This window comes from Pygocentrus nattereri, chromosome 23 (genome assembly GCF_015220715.1).
Source record: "Pygocentrus nattereri isolate fPygNat1 chromosome 23, fPygNat1.pri, whole genome shotgun sequence".
In the NCBI taxonomy this organism is placed as follows: Eukaryota; Metazoa; Chordata; class Actinopteri; order Characiformes; family Serrasalmidae; genus Pygocentrus; species Pygocentrus nattereri.
In genome coordinates this window covers 6613924-6640954 of record NC_051233.1, presented here as the reverse complement: position 1 = coordinate 6640954, position 27031 = coordinate 6613924, and the positions used below count along the sequence as shown (strand labels likewise).

General features: G+C 40.5%; 1 protein-coding gene across 1 annotated transcript in view; it reads left to right on the top strand.

Annotated features, from left to right (window-relative positions):
* The window catches only part of LOC108430399 (myosin light chain 4-like), a 34363-nt gene extending 7785 nt beyond the window's left edge, over positions 1–26578 (top strand). The window contains exon 2 of the mRNA XM_017702863.2: positions 25440–26578. Coding sequence (XP_017558352.1) covers positions 25440–26086 — 647 coding nt within the window. The 3' untranslated portion in view covers positions 26087–26578. The remainder of the gene's footprint in view (positions 1–25439) is intronic.
* Positions 26579–27031: the final 453 nt, after the last annotated feature.

The window sequence follows — 27031 nt, the reverse complement described above, 5'->3', positions numbered from 1 at the left end:
TTCTGCTATGCAGTCGATTCAGATTGCTGTTATGCAATAATTACATTGTTGCATAATGATATTGCTTTTATATTTGATTTTACATTCACTAGTGATAAGGTGCAGTTTGCACTGCTGGCTTTTTCCTATGTCTTGATAGGAATAATAAATGATAATAAAATTCCAGAAAATGAAAGTCAGAATAAACACAAATGTGGTTTGAATTGAAAGTTTAGAATCTGTACTTTCAGCTTGTTTAGATGAGACCAGATAAGTATATACGATGGGTTGTATAGACCTCTAGTTGTCATAGTCAACTAGTCGACTAGCACATACACCAGTGGCTGCTGTTGGCAACAGAAATACACTCAGAAATACAGAAATACACTCAGAAATACAGAAATACACTCAGAAATACACAAATACACTCACTGGCCACTTTAACTGCCTTAATTATTATTATTATTAAACTTTCAACAAGGTGTTGGAAACGTTCCTCAGAGATTCTGGTTGGTTATTTCAGTTCCTGTTGTCTTTCTATCATCTGGAACCAGTCTGCCCATTCTCCTCTGACCTCTCACATCAACAAGGAATTTTCATCCACACAACTGACCGCTCACTGGATATTTCCTCTTTTTTGGACCGTTCTCTGTAAACCCTAGAGATGGTTGTGTGTGAAAATCCCAGCAGGTCAGCAGTTTCTGAAATACTCAGACCAGCCCGTCTGGCACCAACAACCACGCCACGTTCAAAGCCCCTTAAATCCCCTTTCTTCCCCGTTCTGATGCTCGGCCTGCACTTCAGCAAGTTGTCTTGACCACCTCTACATGCCTAAATGGATTGAGCTGCGGCAGTGTGATTGGCTGAGTAGCTATTTGTGTTAACAAGCAACTGAATGGGTGACTGGTGAGTGTAAAACAGCTTTAAAAACCACAGTAACAAATAGAAATCAGTTATTCTGTCAAACACACAAAAAATTCTACTTCCACTGCTAACTGTGCAAAAAGGCATTGAAGCAAAGGCTTGATAGCCTGACTGGGTTGATTTTAAGAACTGCCATCTTCGGGCCATTTTAGTGACATACAGTCCAGTCAATTTCAGATTCACATTTAGCCTTTCAGGTCAGTAATGACACGTGCAACGTCAAAGGATGTCATACATAAAAGAATCAACACCTTGGGAATGCTGCATGCCTCTGACCTTCCATCTGAATTTACAAGACCAAACCATTAGGCAAATTATTCAGTATCTGCATGCAATGAATTCAATTTGATTTGTAAAATTTCCCCCCAAATGAACAGAAAATGTCTTTATGATCAAACACATGTTGCTTTATGCTTACAATTTACTGCAGAAAGCCAACAATCTTAGCAGTCTTTGTAGTTATTTATAAAAAAATATTCTTATAGTGTAAGAATCACTGAAGAGAGGCTGTCTGTTTATAGTTTATAGCCCAGATTTGTAGAAAAATGGGTCCAGTTTAAATAGATAAAAGAAAAAAAAGTGAGTTCAGCTTTTATTTGATTTTTTTAAAATTATTATTAACAAATATATAGTACAAGAGACAGACAGGTAGGTTAAAACAAGACAAGTCACAAAAAAAAAAACTTCTTTTATTATAAGGGTTTAAAATTGCATCACCATCTATTTGACTAGAAAGAAGACAGTTACAGCCTCATACGAGGCCCACCTTCTGAATGTAGCTTATGAAGTATGAAAGAAGAATATGACGAAGTGCATTTTGGAACCACCGGTGGTCTCAAGGAGGTATCAAGGCTGGCGTTTTTGCCAGTTTTTTGAAGTTTGGCATTTTTGGAAACTTTCTCAAATAAACCCATGAGGACAACTCCAACTCTGAATGTCTTCATTCAAGTGATTCATTGAAGTGATTGCTCTATTTCTCCATATAGAAAAAAGTTATTGTCAGTGTTAGAAGGCAGTTCGCCATCCACTGATGTCTTCAGTCAAGTTTGTTGACAAATCGGAGGCTATGTTCCTGACTTGTTGCCAGAACAATGGAACCTTTCTGGGCAAAATGACAAAATGTCTCTTGCATACAACATTCACAAAATATATTTAATGTATCTATCATGTCCTTTGATGTCATGTATGGCATCATTGATCTGAGGCAGTTAAATAAAGTGGTACAAACAAGAGTTGTTTTTTTTTCTGGTTCTTGTTTTTACTGTGAAAGGCCAACATAATAAAACCACCGCATGACAGCACAGACAGCAAGAGCCAGTTCAAATTCCCTAGGAGATGTGAAATTGAGAGCTTGCAGTTCACATCAGACAGTCTATGTAGTTTGACCAGGAAAAATTAATGGTTGTGTAATCACTATTTAGTACTCATGATAACATGGTTACACACTGACTTGTAGCAAAAAAGTGCAGTTTAGAATAACACAAAGTACAGATGGTCATTTTATCTAATACAGTCTTCTGGCTCCTTGTGCATCATGTTGTCTGTCTTCTGTGTTTAGTTATAGTCCGTGGAGAAGAGTGGCTTGTGCCTAGATGCTATTATAATTGGCATTTTCTCTATTTTCAATCTTGCTGCTATGCAAAGCCTCCTCCTTTCTGTGGTCAACACAGTCAAGGTGGCAACACAACGGGTTAAGGTTAAGGGATATTTGTGTGTTTCACCAAAGTTGAAGTGACGTTTTGCATACAAGTGTCATTCACTCAGGACATCTCTGCCGTAAAACCATTGATCACTGCAAATTCTACCAAAATGACTGTCAGAACATGAAATTCAATTTGAAAAAAAAGGTTAATTCCCAGAATTGATTTGCAAACCCAATTCAAGTGAAACTTCAAGGCCTATTCTGTTGTTTGTGTTGATGTTGCTTGTTTACTTTTGCACAATAACATGCAAATACTGTCCCACATGCACTACTTTAGTCTTGTAACTGATATTAGCTTAGATAATGTTCTTAAATTAGTATCTTCAAAAGTTGTAGCTTGTCGGATCCTCATGCAGAAACTTTGAGTTTTGATGTTTGATTGATTTTGGTTTTTATGTTACAAGTCAAGCCACACACACAGACCAAACCATTAATAGTGACCAGGTCGACTCACGTATATAACGTCGACAACCATGGCAAACGTTTCATTTTAATGGAATTAATTAAACGAAATGAATTAAAATTAAAAGAAAAACATTAACTCCAAAAGCCTTTCATCTTATATGACGCTCTCATAATGCAGTCGCTTCAAAGACTTGCTTAGAAAGAATTCAGCAGGCTTAGAAGAGACAGTTCTTTAAAAAAAAAGACCTTGAAATATTTTTATCACATTCTTTCAGCTTCTTTTCAGCGCAAAATAAGGACTTCTCTATTGTGCTTGACTGAAAATAACAAAGTGAAGGTATAACACAATAGATAATCAGACGACTTGATTAAAGTTGTAAATGCTGCGCTCTGCAGTGAGAGGTGATCATTAAAGGGAATCTGCCTATAGTCGCTTGGCAACCAGTTACTGTTTTATCAAATTTGATGTAGTTTTTTTTTTTTTTTATTCTCTCTTTTTAACACCTGAACGGCTCCTAGACTCTAATAAAGGAGTCACATTGGCTGCATTTTTCACATAATGACTTATTCACCTTTCGAAAATGAACATACGCTATACTCGGTTTTCTCATTACCTTGAAATTGAGGAATTATATCCCTCCGTCATAACGAGCAGGCGAACATAGCTTGAACCATTTTACGGACATCTGTATAAACAACTTAATTAAGCATGTGGGTGATGAATTGGACTCTGTTGCCTGTATTAATGCTTTGGTTTCTTAATTATACAACCGAACGTTGTTCGGATTTTTTTTTTTCCTTTTTTTTCTTGTCTCTTCCCCTTCCTCCTGAATGAAATAATAGAAATTGAAAATTTACAAAAGGGAAAGTGCATTTCACAGTCTACTGAAGCAAGACAAGCAATTTGAAATTAATCAAAACATAATACAGTTTATGATGTGATAAAGAGGCGGCGCCGGTTGAAGAAAGCGAAGCTGTTTTTCCGACGACGCCGCTGTCCCACAGCTTTTTTCCTTGACTTTTCCATTACGGCATCTCTGAACTCAAGGATACGGATCACATGTTTGCATTTAGTTTCAGTATGAGTGTAATTCCAAAATCAAAGTTGCTCCACGAGAGGGTTGGCAGAGGGGTGTGTGTGCGTGGCTGCACAGGACTGTCTACTGAGCTTGAGAAACGTTTGTAGGAGCAATGGCTCACTTCATTTTCTGAAAGAAATGTGTGGTGTGGGCGGTCCTGTGAGTTGAGACCTGATGTCAAAGACGTTTTCATATAAAGGCTTTCAGTGTTTACGCTTCAGTTCGAACCTTTTCTAAGTGAACCCAGCACTTTGTCTAAAGAGAACCCACTTTGGCACATTTTATTGCAGTTATTTTTCATATTTTTCACTTTAAGTGACACGTTTTAATCCCACAACCGGGGAACCCATCCATGATGGGTAAAACACCACATAGACACTAGTGAGCACGCACACACTAGGGGAAAGTAAGCACACTTGGTGGGCAGCCCTAACCACGGCACCCAGGGAGCAGTTGGGCTTTAGGTGTCTTGCTCAAGGACACCTCAGTCATAGACTGTCGGCACTGGGGATCGAACCGGCAACCTTCCGGTCACAGGGCCAGTTCCCAAATCTCCAGTCCACAACTGCTCCTTACATAAACAATGTGAGCCAACACAGCCTAATAGAGTGGACAGTGAGTGTTTAAAAGCTCCAGCAGCACTGCTGTGTCTGATCCACGCTTACCAGCACAACACACACCAACACACCACCACTACTATGTCACTATTACTACTGTTACTGCAGTAACCACCCAAATAATACATGCTCTGTGGTGGTCCTGTGGGGGACCTGGTCATTGAAGAACAGTTTAACAAAGTATGCAGAGAAACAGAGGAACTACAGTTTGTAATTGTAGAACTACAAAATGCTCCTATAGGATAAGTGAAGTTGATGAATTGGACAATAAGTGTAGATACAAGGAAGTGTTTCAGATAAAGTGCTTAGTAAGAGTATACACATACTGGGTAGGGAAGTTTTGGGCATCTGAGAAAATTAGATTTAAAAAATTATTTATTTGGTCATTTAAGTGTTTATGTGCCCAAAATACCTCAACATCAGTATAAAAGTAGGAATTTTATGCTCCTGCATTTGTTCGCCAGTAGATAAAGATCAAGTTCAACTAGATCAACTCAGTCCTATTATATCAAATCAAGTGTCCAGCTGATGGAATGAAGTCCAACAATTTCCTTTTTTTTTTCTAGAAATCTTTAGGTGTTGATAGACAATAATAAATGATCTAATATTTTATATAGTGCGCTGTGCTGAGTAGCTGATGTTACAGTTTCATCTCAATCTCAAGGATTTCTTTTTTTTTAAATTATTTTTACCTGATTTTCTACCCAATTTGGTCGTTTCCAATTCCACCCACTAGTTAGGACTCCTCCCTCGGCTTCCTCCGAGACCTGTGAAACCAGCCACTGATTCTTTTTGAACTGCTGCTTACGCAACGTCACGGGACAGCCGAACCTGCTCGGAGGAAAGCGCCAACCACTAGATCTGTTACGTCAGCTAACAGACATCTGCACTGACTAGTATCATGTTGAGTGATGGGAGGAGAAGGGGGGCCATGCTACCCACCCAGAGAGCGGAGCCAATTGTGCTCCCTTGGACTCCCGGCTAAGGATGGCCGTAGCATCACCAGGGATCGAACTCACAATCTCCTGATGACAGGGCCAACACTTAGATGGTAGCATCACTCGGGAGCCCCCCGGATGGAGGATTTCCATATTAGACAGCTGAGCAGTTTGCCAAAAACCACAAAATAGCCCAAAGTCTAAAAATGATGGGATCTACTCCAATGCTACCTGCCTTGGCACGACAACAGAGATAATGCCATATAATTTTATTCGAAAACTGAACATCTTCCAGTTTTCCTGACCTGCCATTCTCCCTGGTTCTTTTTATGACTTGCTTGATTTTTCATTCAAATACTAAACCATTATGTCCCCTCAAAAGTACAGATGCAATAATGTAAACATGCTGTTCTGATACAATAGAGTACTAATAGAGTACTATACTAGATCAACTTTGCTAAGGGTTCTCACGTCTGACAAACATGATCCCGACACTTTGCGGGCCATCGAGGAGAGTGTCCAATTAGGGATGTCCTAGTTCAACTGGATAAATCAAGGCTTATTAGCCTGTCACAAGAAATGAGTGGGCCAGCCATCTTCAGCAAGCTCTTGATTGGATGGGAACAAGTCCGTTCTTCAAGCAAATGAGCAAGCGAGAGGCGCAATGTCACTAAAGGTGCCCTTCAGCGCTCTCGCGGTGATGCACACTTCTGAAGAAGCAAAATCGCTCAGCCTTCTCAATGAAGACAGACTACATCAACTGCATGGTTTAAGCATAAAGAATACTGAGAACTATGACTTGAACGTTTTGAAGGGGGAAAATAAAAGCCTTCCTCAGTAAGATTTGCCAAGGTTTCCTGACTTTTCACTCTCAGAAAATGATTTGTCATGTATTTATATTCCTTTTTTTCTAAAGTTCTTGGCGTGTTGTGGTTCACTGAAAATCCTGAAGATCAAACCAACGTATGACCTCACATGTTGCGCCAAAAGGGTTCTTGCTTGGTTCAGTTTTCTTATCGATCACGGTGCCTTCATGACGTCCAGCATTGGACAACTTCCTTCAAGGCTTTTGAAGGTTCACTTCATGACTGCGAATAGTTGATTCCACCATCGCTATGTAAAGCACCAATAAAACAATATGCCAACACATTTAGTAGCTGATTTCTCAGGGATCTCACTATGGTAAACATCTCTATCCCCTGAAAGGCTAGCATTTCATAGCATGCTCATTATCCTATGCTGTCATTACATTACTCAGAAGGCTCTCAGCAACCTGCTGAATGGTGTCTCGTTTCTCACTCGGGCTATCAATCTCTTTTTAAAACCTAACACGCTATAAATACCTTGGAGTCCCCTATCGCTCCTCAGAACAATGGCAGGGTGATGACAGAAAGAGAACTCTAGTTGCTGCTAACCTACTCCCTCTCTTTCCATCCAATATTCCCCCAGCTGTCCTCTCCTTGCTAAGAATAAGAATGATGCTCTGGGTCCCCAGGGGGCCACAATTGGAATCCAGAGCGGGAGATTAAGGAAGTTTCCATGCTATTTCAGAGGGTCTGGCTCTGCAGTGGGTGTCCCCCACCTGGCTGGGTTATTTCAGCACTGTGGCCACTCTCTGAACATGTTGGCGAATCCATTCTACCTGTTTATCCCGTGGCCGTGGCGACGGCTTACAATGGGGTTTGTGTGCCGATTACAGGGTTTTTTTGTCCTCCAGGTCAGGTTGGCTTGCTCAGAGGATCAAAGGAAAAGTTCTGACACTGTGTGACATATTGTTTGGTATAAAAATGGACAAAAGTATGCTAGATGACTAAAGACAGTGGCAGCATTGTGGAGCCTTATCTTTGTCTACCTGAATAAACTGTACAAATAAAAATAAATCTGTAAATTAAAAAAGTTAAAAAAGTAACTTAAAAAACTTTTTACGTTTTTTTAAGTACCTTTTTTTTTTAAAGTAACTTTTTATTGGAATTCATTTTGTAATGTTTGCTTACAATAAATAGATATTGTATTATACTGACAGGAGTACATGTAACATCAACAGCATCGTCTTTTCTGAATATTACATATAGGCACCTGTTGGGAAGTGAGCAGCAGTTTTAAGTTTTTTGATCATTTTAAATAAAATACAGTTTAAAAACTCAGAAATTGAAATGAAAATTGATATATTTCAGTTTCTCAAGATTACAAACAGCTTAAAAAAGTGAATGGGCTCCTCTAATAACAGTCAAAGTAAGGCTTTAAGCTGAAGTATGTACTAAAAATAAACACGTCAACATACAAACCTGCAACATACAAAGTAACAATGTTACATGCATGTTTTACATACCACAAAAACCCACTATGGGAAAGTAAATATACACCACTGGCAATACTTAGATACTTACAGTGTTTCTATATTTATACAGCATTGCTATATTGTGTTATATAATGAAACATATCACATAAAAAAGAGATACATTGAAAGTTCATAAACGCATTTGAAATCTCACACTTTGTTGTTTTTTGTTCCATCCATCTATCTATCCATCCATCCATCCATCCATCCATCATCTTCCGCTTCTCCGGGGTTCGGGTCACAGGGGCAGTATCCTGAGCAATGAAGCCCAGACCTCCCTTTCCCCAGCCACTTCCACTAGCTCCCTGGGAGGGATTCCGAGGCGCTCCCAGGCCAGCTGGGCGATATAGTCACACCAGCGTGTCCTGGGTCTTCCCCGGGGTCTCCTCCCCGGTGGACTTGCCTGTGACACCTCCAGACTAAAGTTAGTTAACTTAGTACAAACTTACATTTACTCTGGTGTAGATATATAAACAGCTAGATATATATTAGTTCCTAATAAAGGAAAACTAAAAACAAAAAAAAAAAATCTATATAATAAATTGTTTCATGTAGTATAATATGTCTATACTGTCACTTTTCAACACGCATTCAACACAAGATACTGTATAAAACATACAGTATGTTTATACAGATACTGTATAAACATAAAATATGTTTAACATGTCATACTGGTTTGAGGACGTCATTGTAGAAATGATGGAACTGGTAACACTTTATTCGGATGGTCTACTGTAGATGCTTTGTCAATGCTCAGTCTGTCGTTCGCTAATATTCAACTAATTTCCAAGGGTTTATAAAATCTATAATCCCTAATCACAACCTTAACCTCAAGGCAGAGCCTATTTCAATCACTTCTGTCAGTTCTGTTGCGTAAAACAACCAGAATAATTACAAAAAAGTTACTACTGTAAACTGTGTGATTGTAATTGCTTTGCTCAACTGTTGTAATATTATGGGCAGATTATGTCCTTGACCATGTATTGTGACAGAACCAGCCAGATGTAAACAGGCATAGGCCAAATCCAAAAAAGACACAATACCAACAAAGCACAAATGTAACAGAGATGTGATCAGACAACCAACATCCAAAAAATATTCAAAAGGCAAAAAGGCAAACCAGACAGCCCAGAAACAAGAGCAGGTTCACAATAAGACAAAATAGCACAAAGGAAATGCTCAGTAGCTCCTCTAGAAGCACGACTTCGCAAAGGATCTAGTCTAAAGTCCGGGCTTATAAACCAAACTAGGACTAGTCCCATGACAAACAGAGCAAGTGAAACAGATCAGTATTCAGCTGAGGTGATAAAGAATGGTGATTGGTGGAATGGAGGTTCTCAATCTATGTGGGGTTCTTTGAAATGGAGCCCTTTGGTGAGTAGGACAGTGCATGACACACAAATATCACCTAAATCAGTTCAGATGATCTATATTCTGTCAAATGAAAACAAAGCAACCATTTTAAACACGATTAAACACCAAAGTAGGTTTGCCTACCACATGCCAGGCTATGGCCAAGTGGGTATAAGAACCAGCACAGGTTTTTTGGCTGCCATATAATCCCTGCATGCTTAAAATCCCTGTCACAACTGTTAACGATAATGTAACATGATGCAGGTCCATTACTGAGCATAATCTGTGATGACAGCATAAAACATGACGTGTTTATCACACGCTTATGTCAAGGTTGTGTAGCAGGTTTAAGTGAACTGCTTTCTCCAGCTTTGTGACAGGATTGAGGGGTATTTTGGGGATGATTCAGTGACCCCACCCCCACCCGTAGTTGGGACCTGTGGAAAAACTATGCGCTACAGTGCCGGAAACCACATAAGCAGGTCAATTACTTAACAACTCAACACAGTCTGAGGGGTAATCACTAGCATGTCGTTAGCAGAATGCTAATTAGTCAATCTTAGGCTCTGCTACTTGTTACCCTTATGTAATATAACCTTATACACTCCTTGTGGCTCCAGTGCAAAGCTAAAAAACAAACTTCAGACACTGAACATTTCTTGGCTGATCGATCTGCATTTGGTCTACAAGGAAAACTGTGTAAACTTTTTTTTTTTTAACCAAATTATTCCTTGCAGGACAGATTGTGAGCTCCAAAACAGAAAATGACCTCAGCTGTCACTTTGCTTTCACTCGTAATCGGACAAGTTAAACGTTGCCCAACAACTGCCTGAATCCACAACTGCATTACTTCATTATGCTTTTATTTACGGCGCTGAGTCCCAACAGCAATCTTTTTTCCCTGGCTTTTCTCTAATATTGATTCATTTTTGGGACTATATGAGCGCTAATGTACAAATCAGTATTCATCTGAGGGAGCCCCATGCGCTGCAGCTGGTTCAAACGGATCACAGTGAGAAGCCAAATCAAATCTCATTACAGCCTAGTATTGCTTAATTGCTCTTTCAGCTTTGATCATGATTTCCCAAGGTAACCAACTTTTCTAATAAACTAAATGCCTCTCAAAGAGACGCCTGCGATGGGGCCCTGGGTGATTCAGAAGGATTAGATGGTGCCCCTCCCACTCCAATAGACCAGGCTGTTGACTGACTGACAGAGGCTTGGCTTCAAGCAGCTCTGGAGCAGATTTAACTTGAGCTTTTGATAATGGCATTAGCGACAGTTTGCAACATGTGGAGCTGCTTCAAACTTTGTGTGTTATCAGTAAACGTCTGGTAATTTATGCAAAAACGGTGCCTGATGCATGTTCAGTGAGGTACCATGATGAATTCATAGCACACATCAACAAAAAAAAATATCTGACCAGTTTAAAATAAATGCCATTTAATGAACTGAATTCGGAAGATAACTGGAAATGCACTGTAAATCAACCTTGATCCTTAGTATTTGCACTTATACTGCAATAGCAGGGCATGTTGTAGGCTCATATTTTTAGCATTTCTTCATCATAAATCTTTGGAACAAGCTGATACATTTTGTGGAAAGAGCAGATATCACATGTGTGTCTGTAAACAAAAGATACTATACTGTATATTTTACTTCCACTTGACATTAATGGTCAACAGTCTTATTCTGTGGAGAGAAAACAACCGTCCTTAACAGTTTTGCCATGCTTTTAATACACACTATATTACCAAAAGTATTCACTCACTCGTCAAAATCATTGAATTCAGGTGCTCCGATCATTTCCATGGCCACAGGTGTATAAAGCCGAGCCCCTAGGCCTGCAGACTGCTTCTACAGACATTAGTGAAAGAATGGGTCGCTCGCAGGAGCTCAGTGAATTCCAGCGTGGTGCCGTGATCGGACGCCACCTGTGCAGCAAGTCCTGTCATGAAATTTCCTCACTACTAAATATTCCACAGTCGACTGTCAGTGGGATTATAACAAAGTGGAAGCGATTGGCAACGACAGCAACTCAGCCACAAAGTGGTCGGCCACGTAAAATGACAGAGCGGTCAGCGGATGCTGAGGGGCATAGTGCGCAGAGGTCACCAACTTTCTGCAGAGTCAATCACTACAGACCTCCAAACTTCATGTGTCCTACAGATCAGCTCAAGAACAGCGTAGAGAGCTTCATGGAATGGGTTTCCATGGCCGAGCAGCTGCATCCAAGCCTTACATCACCAAACGCAATGCAATGCAGTGGTGTAAAGCGCCGCCACTGGACTCTAGAGCACTGGAGACATGTTCTCTGGAGTGACCAATCACGCTTCTCCATCTGGCAATCCGATGGACGAGTCTGGATTTGGTCGCCAGGAGAACGGTACTTGTCTGACTGCATTGTGCCAAGTGTAAAGTTTGGTGGAGGGGGGATTATGGTGTGGGGTTGTTTTTCAGGAGTTGGGCTCGTCCCATTAGTTCCAGTGAAAGGAGCTCTTAATGCTTCAGCACCAAGAGATTGTGAACAATTTCATGCTCCCAACTTTGTGGGAACAGTCTGCACACCAGTGCGCAAAACAGGTCCATAAAGAGGTCCTGACCTCAACCCCATAGAACACCTTTGGGATAAATTAGAACAGAGATTGCGAGCCAGACCTTCTTGTCCAACATCAGTGTCTTACTTTACAAATACACTTCTGGAAGAACGGTCAAAAATTCCCATTAACACATGCCTAACCCTTGTGGAAAGCTTCCCAGGACAGTTGAAGCTGTTATAGCTGCAAAGGGTGGGCCGACATCATATTAAACCCTATAGAGTAAGAATGGGATCTCATGCGTGTGAAGCCAGACGAGTGAATACTTTCGGCAATATAGTGAAAAACATGTAAATGTTTTATGTATTATATATCTAATAACTTCTCAGGGTTTTTCAACTTTCCATGCAAACCTGTTGGTGGCAAATTTAGACACTGCACACCCTTTAATCAATCAGATGAAAGACTATATAGTGAAGGGAGGCATCATGCTAGAGGAATCTGTTTATGGGCCATGGGATCATGCAGTGGTTTTGAAACCATGCATGAGCTAGTGTTATTTGACAATAGATTCAGATCGGCTTGTTGTCTAAGCTATGGAATACACACTGGAATCCTGTGGTGGATTCCACAAAGATGCCAAAAATAACCTGATGAGATATGTTAGTCATGGCATTCGGCCAGTATTCGTGCTGAAACCTGAGTACAATTCAAGGCTCTCTGTTATTATCATCCAAGACCCAGACGGTATTTATTTTCATTCATGGAGTTTATGTCTACAAATCACCAGACTGGCATCCTTCCTTCACCCACAAACAAGCACACACACACACATCATGGCCTATACGTTTTGGGTATATGTGCGTACCTTTACATAATAAACATGTCCCATGTATGATACAAATCAGAATCAGTATCACAATCACTTCATTTCAGCATGTATGTATTTAAAAAGTATTTAGAAAAATATTTAGCTACTTCTACATTGCAGATCTGATAACATCCATCCATTTTCTAAGCCGCTTCTCCATCAGGGTCGCAGGGGGGTGCTGGAGCCTATCCCAGCACTCTTCGGGCGGAAGGCAGGACACACCCTGGATGGGTCGCCAGTCCATCGCAGGGCAGACAGACAGACAGTCACTCACACCTAGGGGCAATTTAACATGTCCAATTGGAGGAAACCCACGCAGACACGGGGAGAACATGCAAACTCCACACAGAGAGGACGCCGGTCGCCCGGCCAGGGAATCGAACCCAGGCCCTCCTCGCTGTGAGGCGACAGCGCTACCCACCACGCCACCGTGCCGCCCACGGTCTGATAACATATGCTAAAAAAATATAATGTACAGAATTTTGCAGAATGATATGAATGCAAAAGCACAATGCAAATGTGTAATAACATGTCCATGTTTGTTAAATACATTCCATAAGCTGATCAGCTATGATGACATATTGCACATGCATTGCATATGTTTTAGTTATATATCACTGTTGATGGATCAAAACCTCAAAATCTCCAAAATTGTAACTTTACAGGAGGAGGTAAAAACCTACTCTACTTTTAATGAAAGTCAATAGAACCAGACTTTTTCCCCAAGTACTTTTAGATCATTTCTTTTGGTCCATTCATCATGGAATTTACACACTATATATAGCACTATGGGAATTTTCAATTTATGTCAAAAGCTGAAAAATGACAAAAATGGAGATGCAAGGTTTTGTTCTGACAGCAGCGATGTGTAATTAGAAGTCACTGGCTACAGATCAGATAAAGAACGTTTCTTTCAACTATTCAGACGTGGCTATGGATGCAGACGAGCAGAGTGTCTGGTGAATCGTGAGGTCTTCTCTAGTGCTGTAGTGATGTGCTATGGGTTGCAAATAGTTTCCTATCCATCCCAGAGACATATGCGGTAAAACTCAATGTATATCTTTTTCACAGATGATATTCTTTCTGAATAATGCATTCATATTTGGTTACACCCCCACCTGAAAAGGTATAACACCCCTGTCAATTTACACCTAACTTTCTAAGGGAAGATACGTTAACATGTTCTCTACCAGAAACACGGGGATAAAATAGAACGTTAAAATTAAAATGTGTCAAAAACTTTTTGCAAGCTATAATTTATGCTTCATTTTTTCCCCCATATGTTATATTTAACAAATGTGTGCATTACTATGTGCAGAAGTGCGTTTTCTGTAGAAGATGGGAACTTATTTTCACCTAGAAAATGGGAAAAAAAAAAAAAAAGTGGGATTTGACCTGGGGCGCCCAAACGTTTGAAAATGGTTAATCACATCTATATTTTTGTCCTGAAAATCTACATACATGCACAAACATACCCATAATGCCTCAGTAAAAACCCACAGTATCCTCCCTTTAAATCTTTATTTATGTCTTTCCCTCTCATCCCATATGGGGATTGATGGATGTTGCACTTCTAGGCTGTTCTGAGAACAGTCTTGTGTCCAGCGTGATGTAAAGGGAGGAGGTTTGTAATGGCTGAAGCTGTTTGCAGATCAGTGTAAATGTGAATGCAGGGAGGAAAAGCAGCCACATGCTCTACATACAGTACATTCCTCCATTCATCCCCTGCTAAGCCAGACATTTCTTCTTTCTTTACTGGGCTAAACGTTGTGTATGGAGGGAACAGCTGGGCCTGATGTGTCAGAGGGAAACGAATGCATAAATAAAGTGAACGAAACACTGATGAGGGAAAATCTCCCCATACGCCAGCCTTCCCAATGGAGTTTACCACTGAGGCTGAACCCCCTGCTGTCTTTCTTTCTCTCTCTCTCTCTCTCTCTCTCTCTCTCTCTCTCTCTCTCTCTCTCTCTCTCTCTCTTTAGTATTCCAGTCTGGGACAGCCAAAAATGTCCCCCCAATATATATATATATATATAAAACCACTTCCTTGTTTTTACCCTCATTGTCCATTTTATCAGCTCTACTTACTATATAGGTGGACATTGTAGTTCCACAGTTACAGACTGTAGTCCATCTGTTTCTCTGATACTTTGTTAGCCCCCTATTACCCTGTTCTTCAGTGGTCAGGACCCCCATGGACCCTCACAGAACAGGTACTTTTGAATTTGGGTGTTATGCCAGATTGGTATATATATATATATATATATATATATATATATATATATATATATATATGTATGTGTGTGTGTGTTATATATATATATATATATATATATATATATATATATATATATATATATATATATATATATATATATATATATATATATATATATATATATATACACACATAACATTTCATATATATCAATTCATGGCTGCGGAGAAAAAAAAAAACCTGTTAAGAATTTAGATCATCTATTAAAAAACTCCACAGAAAGGCAATATTTTTATCTCAGATACCGAGTACAATGTCCCAGACGAATCTTGGATGTGAAGATGATTTTTTTTTTTGCCTTTTCATCCCTCTGTCCCTTATTCCCTCTCTCTCTTTCTTGTCCTGCGGTGGATGGAAATAATGTAAGAAATGCTATCGCCCTCTGTTTTTTTCTTCTTCTGTTTTCTCTTTCCAAAAGCAGAGTGAAGGAATACATTACACTTTTTGGCTGCAATGTAATCTGCTTAGTGTGTTTAACAGAAATAGCTCTGCTCAGAGTGGGGAGTCTGTGGATTATGCAAAAGCAGCAAATTGCTTTAGAGACCCCTCCACCGCTGCCTCGTGCAAACACCTTTGTGTCTCTCCCGGACGATAAAGAGACAAAAAAAGGCCGCATCTCTGAGTATTTATAAGTGTAGTCTGCTGCCTCACTGTCTTTTATTCATTCCTGTCTCCACATGTTCATATGCAGCATCAACAGAATGTATACAGAGAGAAAGAAAGAAAGAAAGAAAGAAAGAAAGAAAGAAAGAAAGAAAGAAAGAAAGAAAGAAAGAAAGAAATCAATCAATCAATCAATCAATCCATCCATCCATCCATCCATCCATCCATCCATCCATCCATCCATCCATCCATTAATCAATCAGAAGGCCAGCAGTCATAAATATAGTGAGTTGCAAATGTAGATTCAAGCTGGAAAAATTAAAATGTCATGCTAAATAAAATAAAAAAAGGAATGCTCAATATTAAATTTGACATGTAGAAACACATACAAAATAATAATAATATATATTATACAATATATAATAATAATAATGATAATAATAATAATAATGATAATAATAATAATAATAATAATAATAATAAACAGTGAAAGTAATAAAAATAAAAAATAAATAGAAAATATTTATATATAAGGACAAAAACACCCAAATGCCTATGTATATATATATATATATATATATATATATATATATATATATATATATATACATAGGCATCTGGGTGTTTATAATCACAGACAACAGACACATTAGAATATAGATTTTTAATGATAAAGCAAATGGTCTTTTAAAAGCTTCATTTGAAAGAGTGCTAAAAATGTCCAGCATCCAAATGATTTTGAAACCTTTGATGGAATGAAAGGATATTGTTGGTCACATTTTACAAATTATGTTATAAGTAAACTTTTTGCAACATTTTGCAGCTTGTCATCTAAGACAATCCAGTCCATCTAAATCATTCAAATTACAACTGAATATGAGACGTGTGAGATATTTGCACAAGCCCCAGCAACGACCACTGATACACTCACACTATCACCACCCTACCCCTACAGCGTCACTGCTGCTGTAGGGTAATTAAAAGGATAGAAGAGAAATTACCAGTGACAGCAAACACTACAGTCTGTAATTGTACACTTATTTAGTGGACCTGTAAGGAAAGTCTCTGTAATAAAATGGCTAGTAAGTGGAAATCTAGGAGGTTCTAGTGAAGTGGACGGTCAGTGTATATGAATGTAGATTAGAAGCATGGCCCTTGAGATTAGTTTGTGTGCAATTAAATGGAAGATTATAGCCATTCACCAAAACCCCAAGGCATAGTGGACCAGGTAATTACAATGCCACTAACAGCATTCATGTGGTCTATCGTTGGCCTCACCCAAAGCATGTTCAGTCTGCTGGTAAGGATGGCCAGTGTTAACCCGGTGAAAGGGCTGTGTGAAGACCAGCTGTCAGTTGTCTAGCCCTGCTCTGACATCAGGCCTGGCGCTGGGGTCTCCTGGGCGTCTGATTCACTCTCTAAGGCCTTCGGAGCAAGGCGCCTGGAGCCCGCCGCTCTTTTATTAGATCACTGGACTCTTCTGGGCCACGGTGAAAATGTCAGCCGCAACACCAGTCATGTTCACCTCCACAGGCCCCCCAAGCCTCGACTAGACCCCTAGAGCGTTCAGCTGCTGCCGCTAGCCTCTTTGGTCCCTCTTGTTTGGCCCCTGCTCCAGTTTTCCCTTTATCTCCATGCTTAAAGGCTCAGAGTCTGGCTGGACAGCTAAACCATAAAGAACGGCAGACACTGAGGGGAGGGGAAGAGAAGGGATCGAGGGAGCTTTCCTCTGAGGCAGAGAGAGAAAGAGTGACTGCAGCAGAATGTCAAGTAGATGCCTTCAAAAGCGATCATAAATCAATGACATGACATGCTGTTTTGTTTCTGTAAAGTGGCCGTAGGGTCATGCTAGCAGGGCTAAAGGCGCACACGGGGATTACGCCCAGCAGTTAAGAGTTAATTCATATATAGTGAGACTCTACTATACTCAGGGTCATTTTAAGGCCTTCGAAGGTCTTGAGCTGTCTCAGGGCCCTTTTTTGACACCTATAAATGAGTGAACAAATACTGAAATCTCAGAGGAGATACTATTACAGGGTTCTTCATAGGTTCTTCTGCAAAGCAACATTGACATCGAGCTTTGATTTGAATGTTAAACTGTTCTGTGTTAATGAGAAACCATTTAACCACTTTTTTTTCCTGTAGATGTTTTAGGTATCCAGAGTATTAGAGTCCAGACCTTTACTTTACATTGACATTTATGGCATTTTGCACACGCCTTCATCCAGAGCAACTTATAATTTGATTAATTTACACAGGCGGGCGAAGGTAGAGTTAGGAGTCTTGCCCAAGGACCCTTAAGGGTAACATGTAGAGGGTTTGTCAAGGCAGGGGATTGAACCCCAGTCTTGAGCATATAAAGTAGAGGTCACACCTTTCTAAAGACCTCAGCATCATTGAATGTGTTTGGCATCACTTGGATAGTGAGAAGCTGAAAAGTCTGCCAACTTCTGACTGAACTTTGGAAGCGTGGAAAAATATCCCTGTGGATTTCTATGAAATAGAAGTTTAATGTAGAAGTTTAATGAACTTAATGTAAGTTTTCTGCCTTCTTTGCAAAGCTGACAATGAATAACCTGTATTTAATAGCTGTTTAGACTGGAAATTAAATACATGAAGGATGATGTCTGAATTTTGTGCAGTATATCTGGGTAGTACACGTCTGCATGTGTGTGTATGTCTCACGTTACTCTGTCTCATTACTCTTCCCGTTGTTCCACGCATTTAGTTTCAGTCTTTGGGGAGGTGTGACCTTGACACTCATCTGTGGCTCAACTCCCCCCCCATCAGACACACAAACGCCATCACACACACACACACACACACACACTCTCACTCTTCTTCCCTATTTAACAAGCCTAGACAAGCTGTCAGGCCTCTGAAACTCTCTTATGACCTCTACGCTAAGGACAGGGAGGATAATGGTCTTAACCCTTGCTCGATACATCCAAGCACACGTATTCGTTTTCCTCCAGCGTCAGATTGAGAGAGACCAGCTGGATCAGGTAAGGAGAAGCTAAATGGATAACACAATCATATAAGGCAATACCGTGACTGCCCCAGACAAAGATGATGAATTGCATTGTGTGCTAGAACTGAAAGCGGTTGTAATAGATTAAAATGGTATTTCTATGCGGCCCCGTCCTATGCGCGCCCTCACTCTTGTAAATGAAATGGACCAGGTTCATTAATTCATCATTCATCAATTGTGTGGGAACATTAGCGAGAGGACTTTCAAGAGCAGGCCCCAAGAAGAACGTACCATGAAAGGTCTATGAGAACTCTAACAAATGCATGGGTCCTATTACAGAGTTGCCATAATTGTAGCGTAATGTTCAAGGACTGCTATAGACTTCAGTAGGGTCACGCAAATCTCACACTCATAGACTTACAAAATGTCAAATCTATACTCTGCATTCACATTTAACCTTATGCAATCGGTCCACTACTCAGGCCTGCCTCAGTCCATCGCTATGTTCTGACATTAACCTGCAGGAAAGTCTGCTGGACTGCTTAGTACTGCCTGAGAGAATGTCTGGACCGAACTTGTACTAATTGCAAATTTTTGTAAATTCTTATTGGCAGATGAATCCTTTTCAGACATGCATCCATAGCTTCCTGTCCCTGCACTGAATCAGTAGAGCTGCATATCAACCACAAGGCCTACATTTGAAATTTAATTCTCGCCCTTCATCAGTGTCCAGTTCATGACCACGTAGTCAGTGGGATTTTTGGTTTCTTAGCCTACCGATGACACCAATGTGAAAAATGTCCGGCCTCAGTGCAGTGCCACAAACAGTGTTTCATTTTGGTGATGTTTCATATGCTTTGTTGCCAAAGAGGTGGTGGATAATCCATGACCTCTAAAATGCTACCATCTTCGTATCAATCGTTCCTCCCTGGATAAATCGTTGCCTCTCTGACCACCATACTCACTGTGATTAGCAGTAAAATACACATGCTTCCTCATCCAGGCAGGTTCTCTACGGCTCTGGTTGTTTTAAACTTTTTAATATGAATCTGGACATTTTCAGGCCTGATTTACAAAGATCACTGCACTTCTCCCAATTTGTTTGTGTATTCTGTAAACCTCCCCATGTTGATAATTGATTAAGGGAATTTGGCCTGTCGGGAGTCTCATATTTATGCCCCAGTTGAACTGGAAGTCATGGGTGACCACTTAAGAGCTCCTGAACACTCCTGGGCTTAAACATTGTAATGTAACTGGCCCTGTGACCGGAAGGTTGCCGGTTCGATCCCCAGGGCCGACAGTCCATGACTGAGGTGTCCTTGAGAAAGACACCTAACCCCCAGCTGCTCCCCGGGCGCCGTGGATAGGGTGTTCACTAGTGTGTATATCAAAGGGTTTCAAAAACTGTGACACATGGTTTGTTCAAGATACATTTCTTGATTAGGATTTTTTGTTTTGTTGGACTAAATTTACTCTGATTAGAGGTTATATTTCACTCATATTTCCAGTATGAGAGAGCACATTGACAATAAGACATCATTTCATAAACTTTTTTTTACTAGTGTTTATTAATAATCATGGATCTGACTGTAAACAGTATCTGGTCAACCTAATAAACATATCATATACCACAGAAAACTGGTGAATGGAATAGAGGGCAGCTGGCACATTGAGCTTGACAACAGATGGGCTGCAGTCTGTAATTGGACACCTATAACATGTAAAGTGAACCTATAAGGAAAGTGTTTCTAATAAAGTGGACACTGCGTGGAGGTCAGAACGCCATCCAAGCCACTTAAACACCTCAAATCACCACAGTTTTTGTTTAAAATGGCAAGAGGTACAGGAGGCGTTCTGATATGAAAGCAGACATGAAGCAAGACACAAGCACTCCAACCTGTGGTCACTCCTTGCAGAATGATCCACCGCAGGGTTTTTTGTTGTCATGGCAACGTCCATGAAATCATACATACTGTAGCACCCTCATCGAAAACAATATTGATTGCATACCAGACCTCGCAGCTTCAGCCCTAAAGTGCAATTGCTAATTAAGAGAGGTTACCAAGGACACACTTTGAAAGAAAAGAATTCCAAACCTGCTCCCCCACCATTCCCCTTCAATTCTGCTCCAATAACAAAACGTTCACATCTGAAAAACACGCTAAATCAATTTACGCACACTTCAAACACGGCGCAGGTCGACAGCACCGCTGGATCAGAAGTCGACCGGCAGAAGGAGGCAATTCTTTCTCTTTCCCACACTCAGATCTTTCGGTCACATTTTTGCTGTAGAAGGAGCGAGTTGATTATAATGATTTCTTCCCACCAGCGCGTTTTCCCTGTCATTGAGCGCCGCAGTTGATTTGCTCGACTGCACATTGATTAACCTCTCCGAGTGAAGAAAAGATTTGTAAGGATACCGAGTGGCTCTCAAAGCGCTTCCATCAACCTTTGTCGACGCGCTCTCGCCACACGCCAACTCATTTCCATGCGAACAAAGGGACGCGGATTTCTCCATCAGCAAATAAATATTTATGAAGGCTTTAAGTTGAAGAGCCCGGCAAAAAAGTCTTCTCAATTACACAACTCATGACTTGCTGGGATCAGCAAGACTCTCTGAAATTGCGGCGGTTTCAGTCTTATTTATTTATTTATCTTTATTAACTGTGTTATTATTGAATATATCAATCCTGCTATATTGAAAACCTCACAATGCTGCGTGTGTGTGTGTGCATGTGTGTGTGTGTGTGTGTGTGTGTGTGCATGTGCACATTTTACACTGTGCGAGCATTTCATGATGAATGGACCAATAGAAACGTCTCAAAATCACATCAATCTAAAAAAAAAAGAACTATATGGATGAACTAAGCTGTTTTCAGAAGAATTGAATGGTGAAGAAAATAATTGAAGTAAGGCATGACATACACAGATTCTGGCCAGTTTAAGCATGAGATTGTTCTATACAGAACTTATGGTTCTAAGTAGAACCAGCGCCTTCACAAAAGAACCCTTGAAGAACCACCTTTTGTAAGAATGTAGAGCAACACATTTGACATGTTTCTATGTATTTTCCATTAGAAATCACAGAGTTTCTTTTCCCAGCTTTTCCACGGCTTACAGAAGTATAAATAAGCATTGCTTTTTTAGTCTGTGGATTAGCATGCTCACACTCATCGCCATGTCATTATTTTGCTTTCAGTCACCTGATCTCTAGAGGGTTCAGTTTGTCAAATTGGCACCATCTGTGCCAGCATGTCAGTTTCCATCCCTGCTCTTCGTACAGCGTATGGCAGTTACATTTGAAATTAATAGGTAAGCTAATCCATGGTACTTTCTTTGAATATTTATATCTGGAAGTCTGGGGCACGTGCCAGAGAAAGCACATTTGATGTCTACCTGTGTTTGATGCTCAGGCTTTATGAGGTAAAAGTGCCTAGAGGACGTCCACCTCTCGTTACGCTTGCTCTTTGATATCCCTCCCCGTGTATAAGGTTTTGATGAGCCATTGCGCCCATGTTCTACGTTCAGATGCACCTTTTTTATGACTTACAATGAATGTTCAAGGACCAATCTGCTTTATATGTTACCTTAAGTGCAGTTTGCTGAAGAAACATGCTCTGCGGTTTTATGTCTCTTCTCCAGTAATGACAGGATTCAGGAGAAAAAAAAAATGAAGTGGCTCGTTGCCCAAATTAAAAGAGACCCAATTTATACAACCCTGCCAATTTCACAGCAGTTAATGCCCACCTGTGGCAATCTCTCCGACAGTAACACTTGAGTATGACGGATAAACTGTTTGAAGCAGGACTCCTTCTGAATACCTCTGTAACGCAGAAGCTTGAAGACCACCTGTGAAGTCTACCACACTGGCATAACACTCATAAAGGGATTCTTTTACATGGGTTAAAACAGCTTCAGAATAATCTAGTCCAGCTGCCGTGCAATCCTCTTAAACCCGCTATTTATCCCTTGTTATAGCCATCTTAAACAACAGACTGTGATGAAGGTAAGCAGCATATGAATAACCTCATATCAGCATTGTCTGTAGTGATATCCCCTCTGATATATTACAGAAGATATCTTGTGGAATGGGAGGCGTAAAAACAATAATAATACAAATGAAAAAACAAAAACAAAAGCAAGACCAAAAATTCTACTGAGGGAAAGAAAATTTGGCAGGAGCTTCAAAATTTTAAGCCACTACTTTGCCTAAGGCGAAGTCATGAAGTATGCATCGCCAAAAATCATTCCAACATGACTGCTGGAAAGACAGTTTCCCAGCAACGCTGTTTCAGACTAAATTAAACTGCTTTATTTTCTTTTCTTTATCATGACTGATAATAAATTCTGCTTTTTTAAATTAAGGGCCCAAGACACAAACGTTTTTTAAAGAAAAAAAAATGCTGCTTTTTATATTGTGTGAATGCCTTATTCTGCTGCCACTGCTGTGACTGTTCCACCAGTGGAGTGGAAATCGAGTTGGATATATTCAATTTATACAACAGTTCTGGCCACACAAGCTCATTAGTTGAGAAGCGCTCCAATCGTGCTGTTATTTCGCCATAACATCACGTTTTTTTAACCGACACTATATCACTCCACTAAGATGCCGTTGCTTAGCAACGAGTTTGACGACTGTAGGAGACGCTCAAGCCGTCTGAACATTTTTACTTCTTACTTTGCCACAAACAGAAAACGGACGCTTTTACGATCACATTTGACCGACAGCCGATTTGGTCCGACTCTGAAGATGAGACGACACTAAATTCCCAAACTGTCGTCACCACTGAGCAGCTTTTCAGTCGGCAGCTGTAACAGAAGAACAGCTGAACAACCTGGAATCAGCCAGAAATGAGCCCAACACCATTTGCCAAACGTGTCTGATCTTCAGAGTTGGACCAAATCAGACTGAGCCATAAAACTGACCCAATAAAACAATAAAGCTGCTCAGTGGTGACAACAGTTTGGGAATTTATTGTATGGAGCCGGAGAACAAACTGCCGGCTGAGCAGCGAGTGGGCGGAGCTCGTTACTCTGACCTAGAAACAAGCTGCTCGTTAAGGAGCTATAATTTGGAGGAAGGAACTGAACATTAAAACATCTTAAACGCCGCGATCACAGCCAGTTTATTCATTTCTTACTGTATTTATTTAACTGCTGTATTAAAGCAGTAGAACACTCAAGATTGTGTTATCGCTATAACATCACGGCTGTGATGATCTACGGCGACCAAATCACAGCCGTGATGTTATTTCACAATAACACACTCCCTCTCGTGCTCTATTGCCTAAAAATGCAATCAAATCACTGTAACTCTGTTATCTGATCGACTACAACACTGTTTGCTCCCTGTGTGTGAGGTCTTGTGACTCTGTTTTGAGTTGCTAGTGAGCGATGAGAGGTGAGAACCCCCTACTGCGAAAACTATTCACACTTCTCCACAAAGACGGCCCATACTCAGACGAAGCGAACACACAACTGTAGCTTTCTTTATATTGAAGAAACAGGTGAAAGTGCCAATCCAGTTTACTTCTGGTTTTATTGATCTTACACATACTCACTTTTTGCTTAATGTCTAAAATAGGTGGAAATCACATTTTACAGCTACTGTGAAAAGGGTCTAATGACAAATGGAAGACATTTGAAAGCAAACCTTCTTTTCTCTAGAGGTACATCTTGCTTTTCCTAGAGCTACAAAACATTCCTGCGCCATCTTCTCAATTCTGCAATTGTTAAATCCCATCCAGAAAACAATCCACCTTACAAATAAAGGCACCAAGAAGGGATCTCTGCAGCAATGCCATATAAGAACCAGATTTGGATCCCTAAAACAGTGGTTCCCAGACCAGTCTTCGGATACCCCATATGGTTGAGGTGTCTTGCTCCAACCCAGCTCACAGTGCATTGAGGTTGAACAAAAATGTGGACTGTCAAATGATCCCTGAGGACCAATTTGAGAACGACAACCTTAAAGAACCTTTGACTTGAGCGGTGCGGATTGAGTTTCAATTAAACCATCCATTGACCGGAATCCAAAAGTCGATCTACTATAGAGATACACAATCAGAATCAGCCAAGACTGGAATCAGATGATTTTATCTCCAAATGTCCATCGGCAAGTTTATTATGCTGATTTTGGCTGATTTAAGATGGAATAAATAATGTGAGACAAGTAATCACACAGTGTATATGCTACTGTTGCTGCTTACTGTTGATACAACATTTTATTCAATCAGTGTTTTTTGATTGTTACATTACCAGTTTGGCTCATTTAAGAGGAAATAATGTTAAGTATATTGTGCCTTTGGCTAATATAAAGTGCTGAAAATTAGCAGATGTGATAAATGTGTTCATTTAACCCACACAGTCCAAAAATATGTTTATTTTGTCATAAGAAAGAAAGAAAGAAAGAAAGAAAGAAAGAAAGAAAGAAAGAAAGAAAGAAAGAAAGAAATAGAATAAGCAGAAATGTGTCTGATTTTTGCATCCCTTGTTTTCTCCTGACCATAATGATATGCAAGGAGACAAGATAAAGTGGCTATGGGCAAGATGGTCATATCACATATTATTAGCCCAGCAGTCTTAATCTAGCAGTTGTTGCACTGGGTGCTCTCAGTCAACTAACTGTGAGAACAGCTGAGGACAATAGTTCATTGTTGACGTCGTGTGCAGCCATGTCTATTTTGGATTTCTTCCTTTTATAGTGTGCCCTAGGCCAGACTAGTGGGCCTGATCTCTCCTCCCTGGGGTGAGATGATATAAAAGCTTTGACGTACAACCTCAGCCTCTGTGCCCTGAGCTACCACCTACTGCCTGACCTTCTCTCACTGTTTCTGCCCCTTAGCCAGGATCAAGGAGGCTGTTCTTGTCCACAGCACCATGGCCCCCAAGAAAATAGAAACAAAGAAACCGGAACCCAAGAAGCCAGACCTGAAAAAGGAGGCTGCCCCGGCCCCAGCGGCTGCCAAATTGGCCCCTCCGGCAGAGCCTGAGCCTCCAAAAGAGCCTGAGTTTGACCCCAAGAGCATCACCTTGGAATACACCGCTGACCAGATTGAGGAATTCAAGGAAGCGTTTCAGCTGTTTGACCGCACACCCAAGGGCGAGATGAAGATAACCTTTGCGCAGTGTGGTGATGTGATGAGGGCCCTGGGCCAAAACCCCACCAACGCCGACGTCCTGAAGGTTCTGGGGAAACCCCGGCCAGAGGAGATGAGCACAAAGCTGGTGGACTTTGAGACCTTCTTGCCCATGCTCCAGCACATTTCCCGGGCCAAAGATCAGGGCAACTTTGAGGACTTTGTTGAGGGCCTACGAGTCTTTGATAAGGAAGGCAATGGAACCATCATGGGGGCAGAATTGAGGCATGTTCTGGCAACACTTGGAGAGAGGATGACTGAGGATGAGGTTGATCGACTGATGGCAGGACAAGAAGACGCGAACGGCTGCATCAACTACGCATCTTTCGTCAAGCATATTCTGTCTGGTTGAGTTGGATTTATAGAAGGCACTGAAGCAAAAATGTAGCCAACTATTTCAAAGCCCGTCTAAAGGACATGGGTGTGGAAAGGGGTAAATCAGTGAACTGGACTTATTAAACTAAACCACAATATTTAATATTTTTTTCATTTTACACCTCACTTCATCACTTAATATTCCATTACCCCAACTTGTAAGCACCTGATCAAATGTGGACAGAGATTTCAAAAAGTGGATGGCGAGTTAGTTTGTTTGGAACGGACAGATCCAATGACTGTGGCCATGTATGGGTTTTGTGCATATTGTCCATAATCAACTATATTTAGCAGGAAACAATTGCATGCAATTATGAAAGCATTCAGATGTAAATGAGACACTGTGCATTCATCAAGAAAATGATGTCATGTTAGTGCCGTTTGAAATAAGTTTCTTAATGTTACCTTACATAAGAAGCAATATTTTTGTCTGCCAATCAATGGAACAATAAATAAATTAATCAATAAATTGTTCCCTTGCTGTTTTTTTTTTTTTTTGGAAATCTCAGTGTTGCTCTCCAAGGCAATGGGAGAGCATCAGACCCACACTCAAACACTGGGCGCAGCATGCAGGTGTAGTTGACAACTGATATGATGGACTAGTCAGATGGCACAAAATCAGCTTACATTTTTGGAATTGACTGATATGGATCTCAATGTTCTGCTTTTCATGGAGCTCCAAAATATTTCAGTACCATCTTTTCCATCTTGCAACCACTTAATCCCCAACAGAAAATGACCCACCTTACAAATAAAGGCACCGAGAAGGGATCTTTGCAGCAATGCTATATAAGAACCAAATTTGAACCACCTAAAACAGTGGTTCCAAGACCAGTCTTCAGGTACCCAATATGGTTGAGATTTCTTGCTGCAACTCCAGCAATGCATGGTTGAACAAAATGCGTACTGTTAAATGATCCCT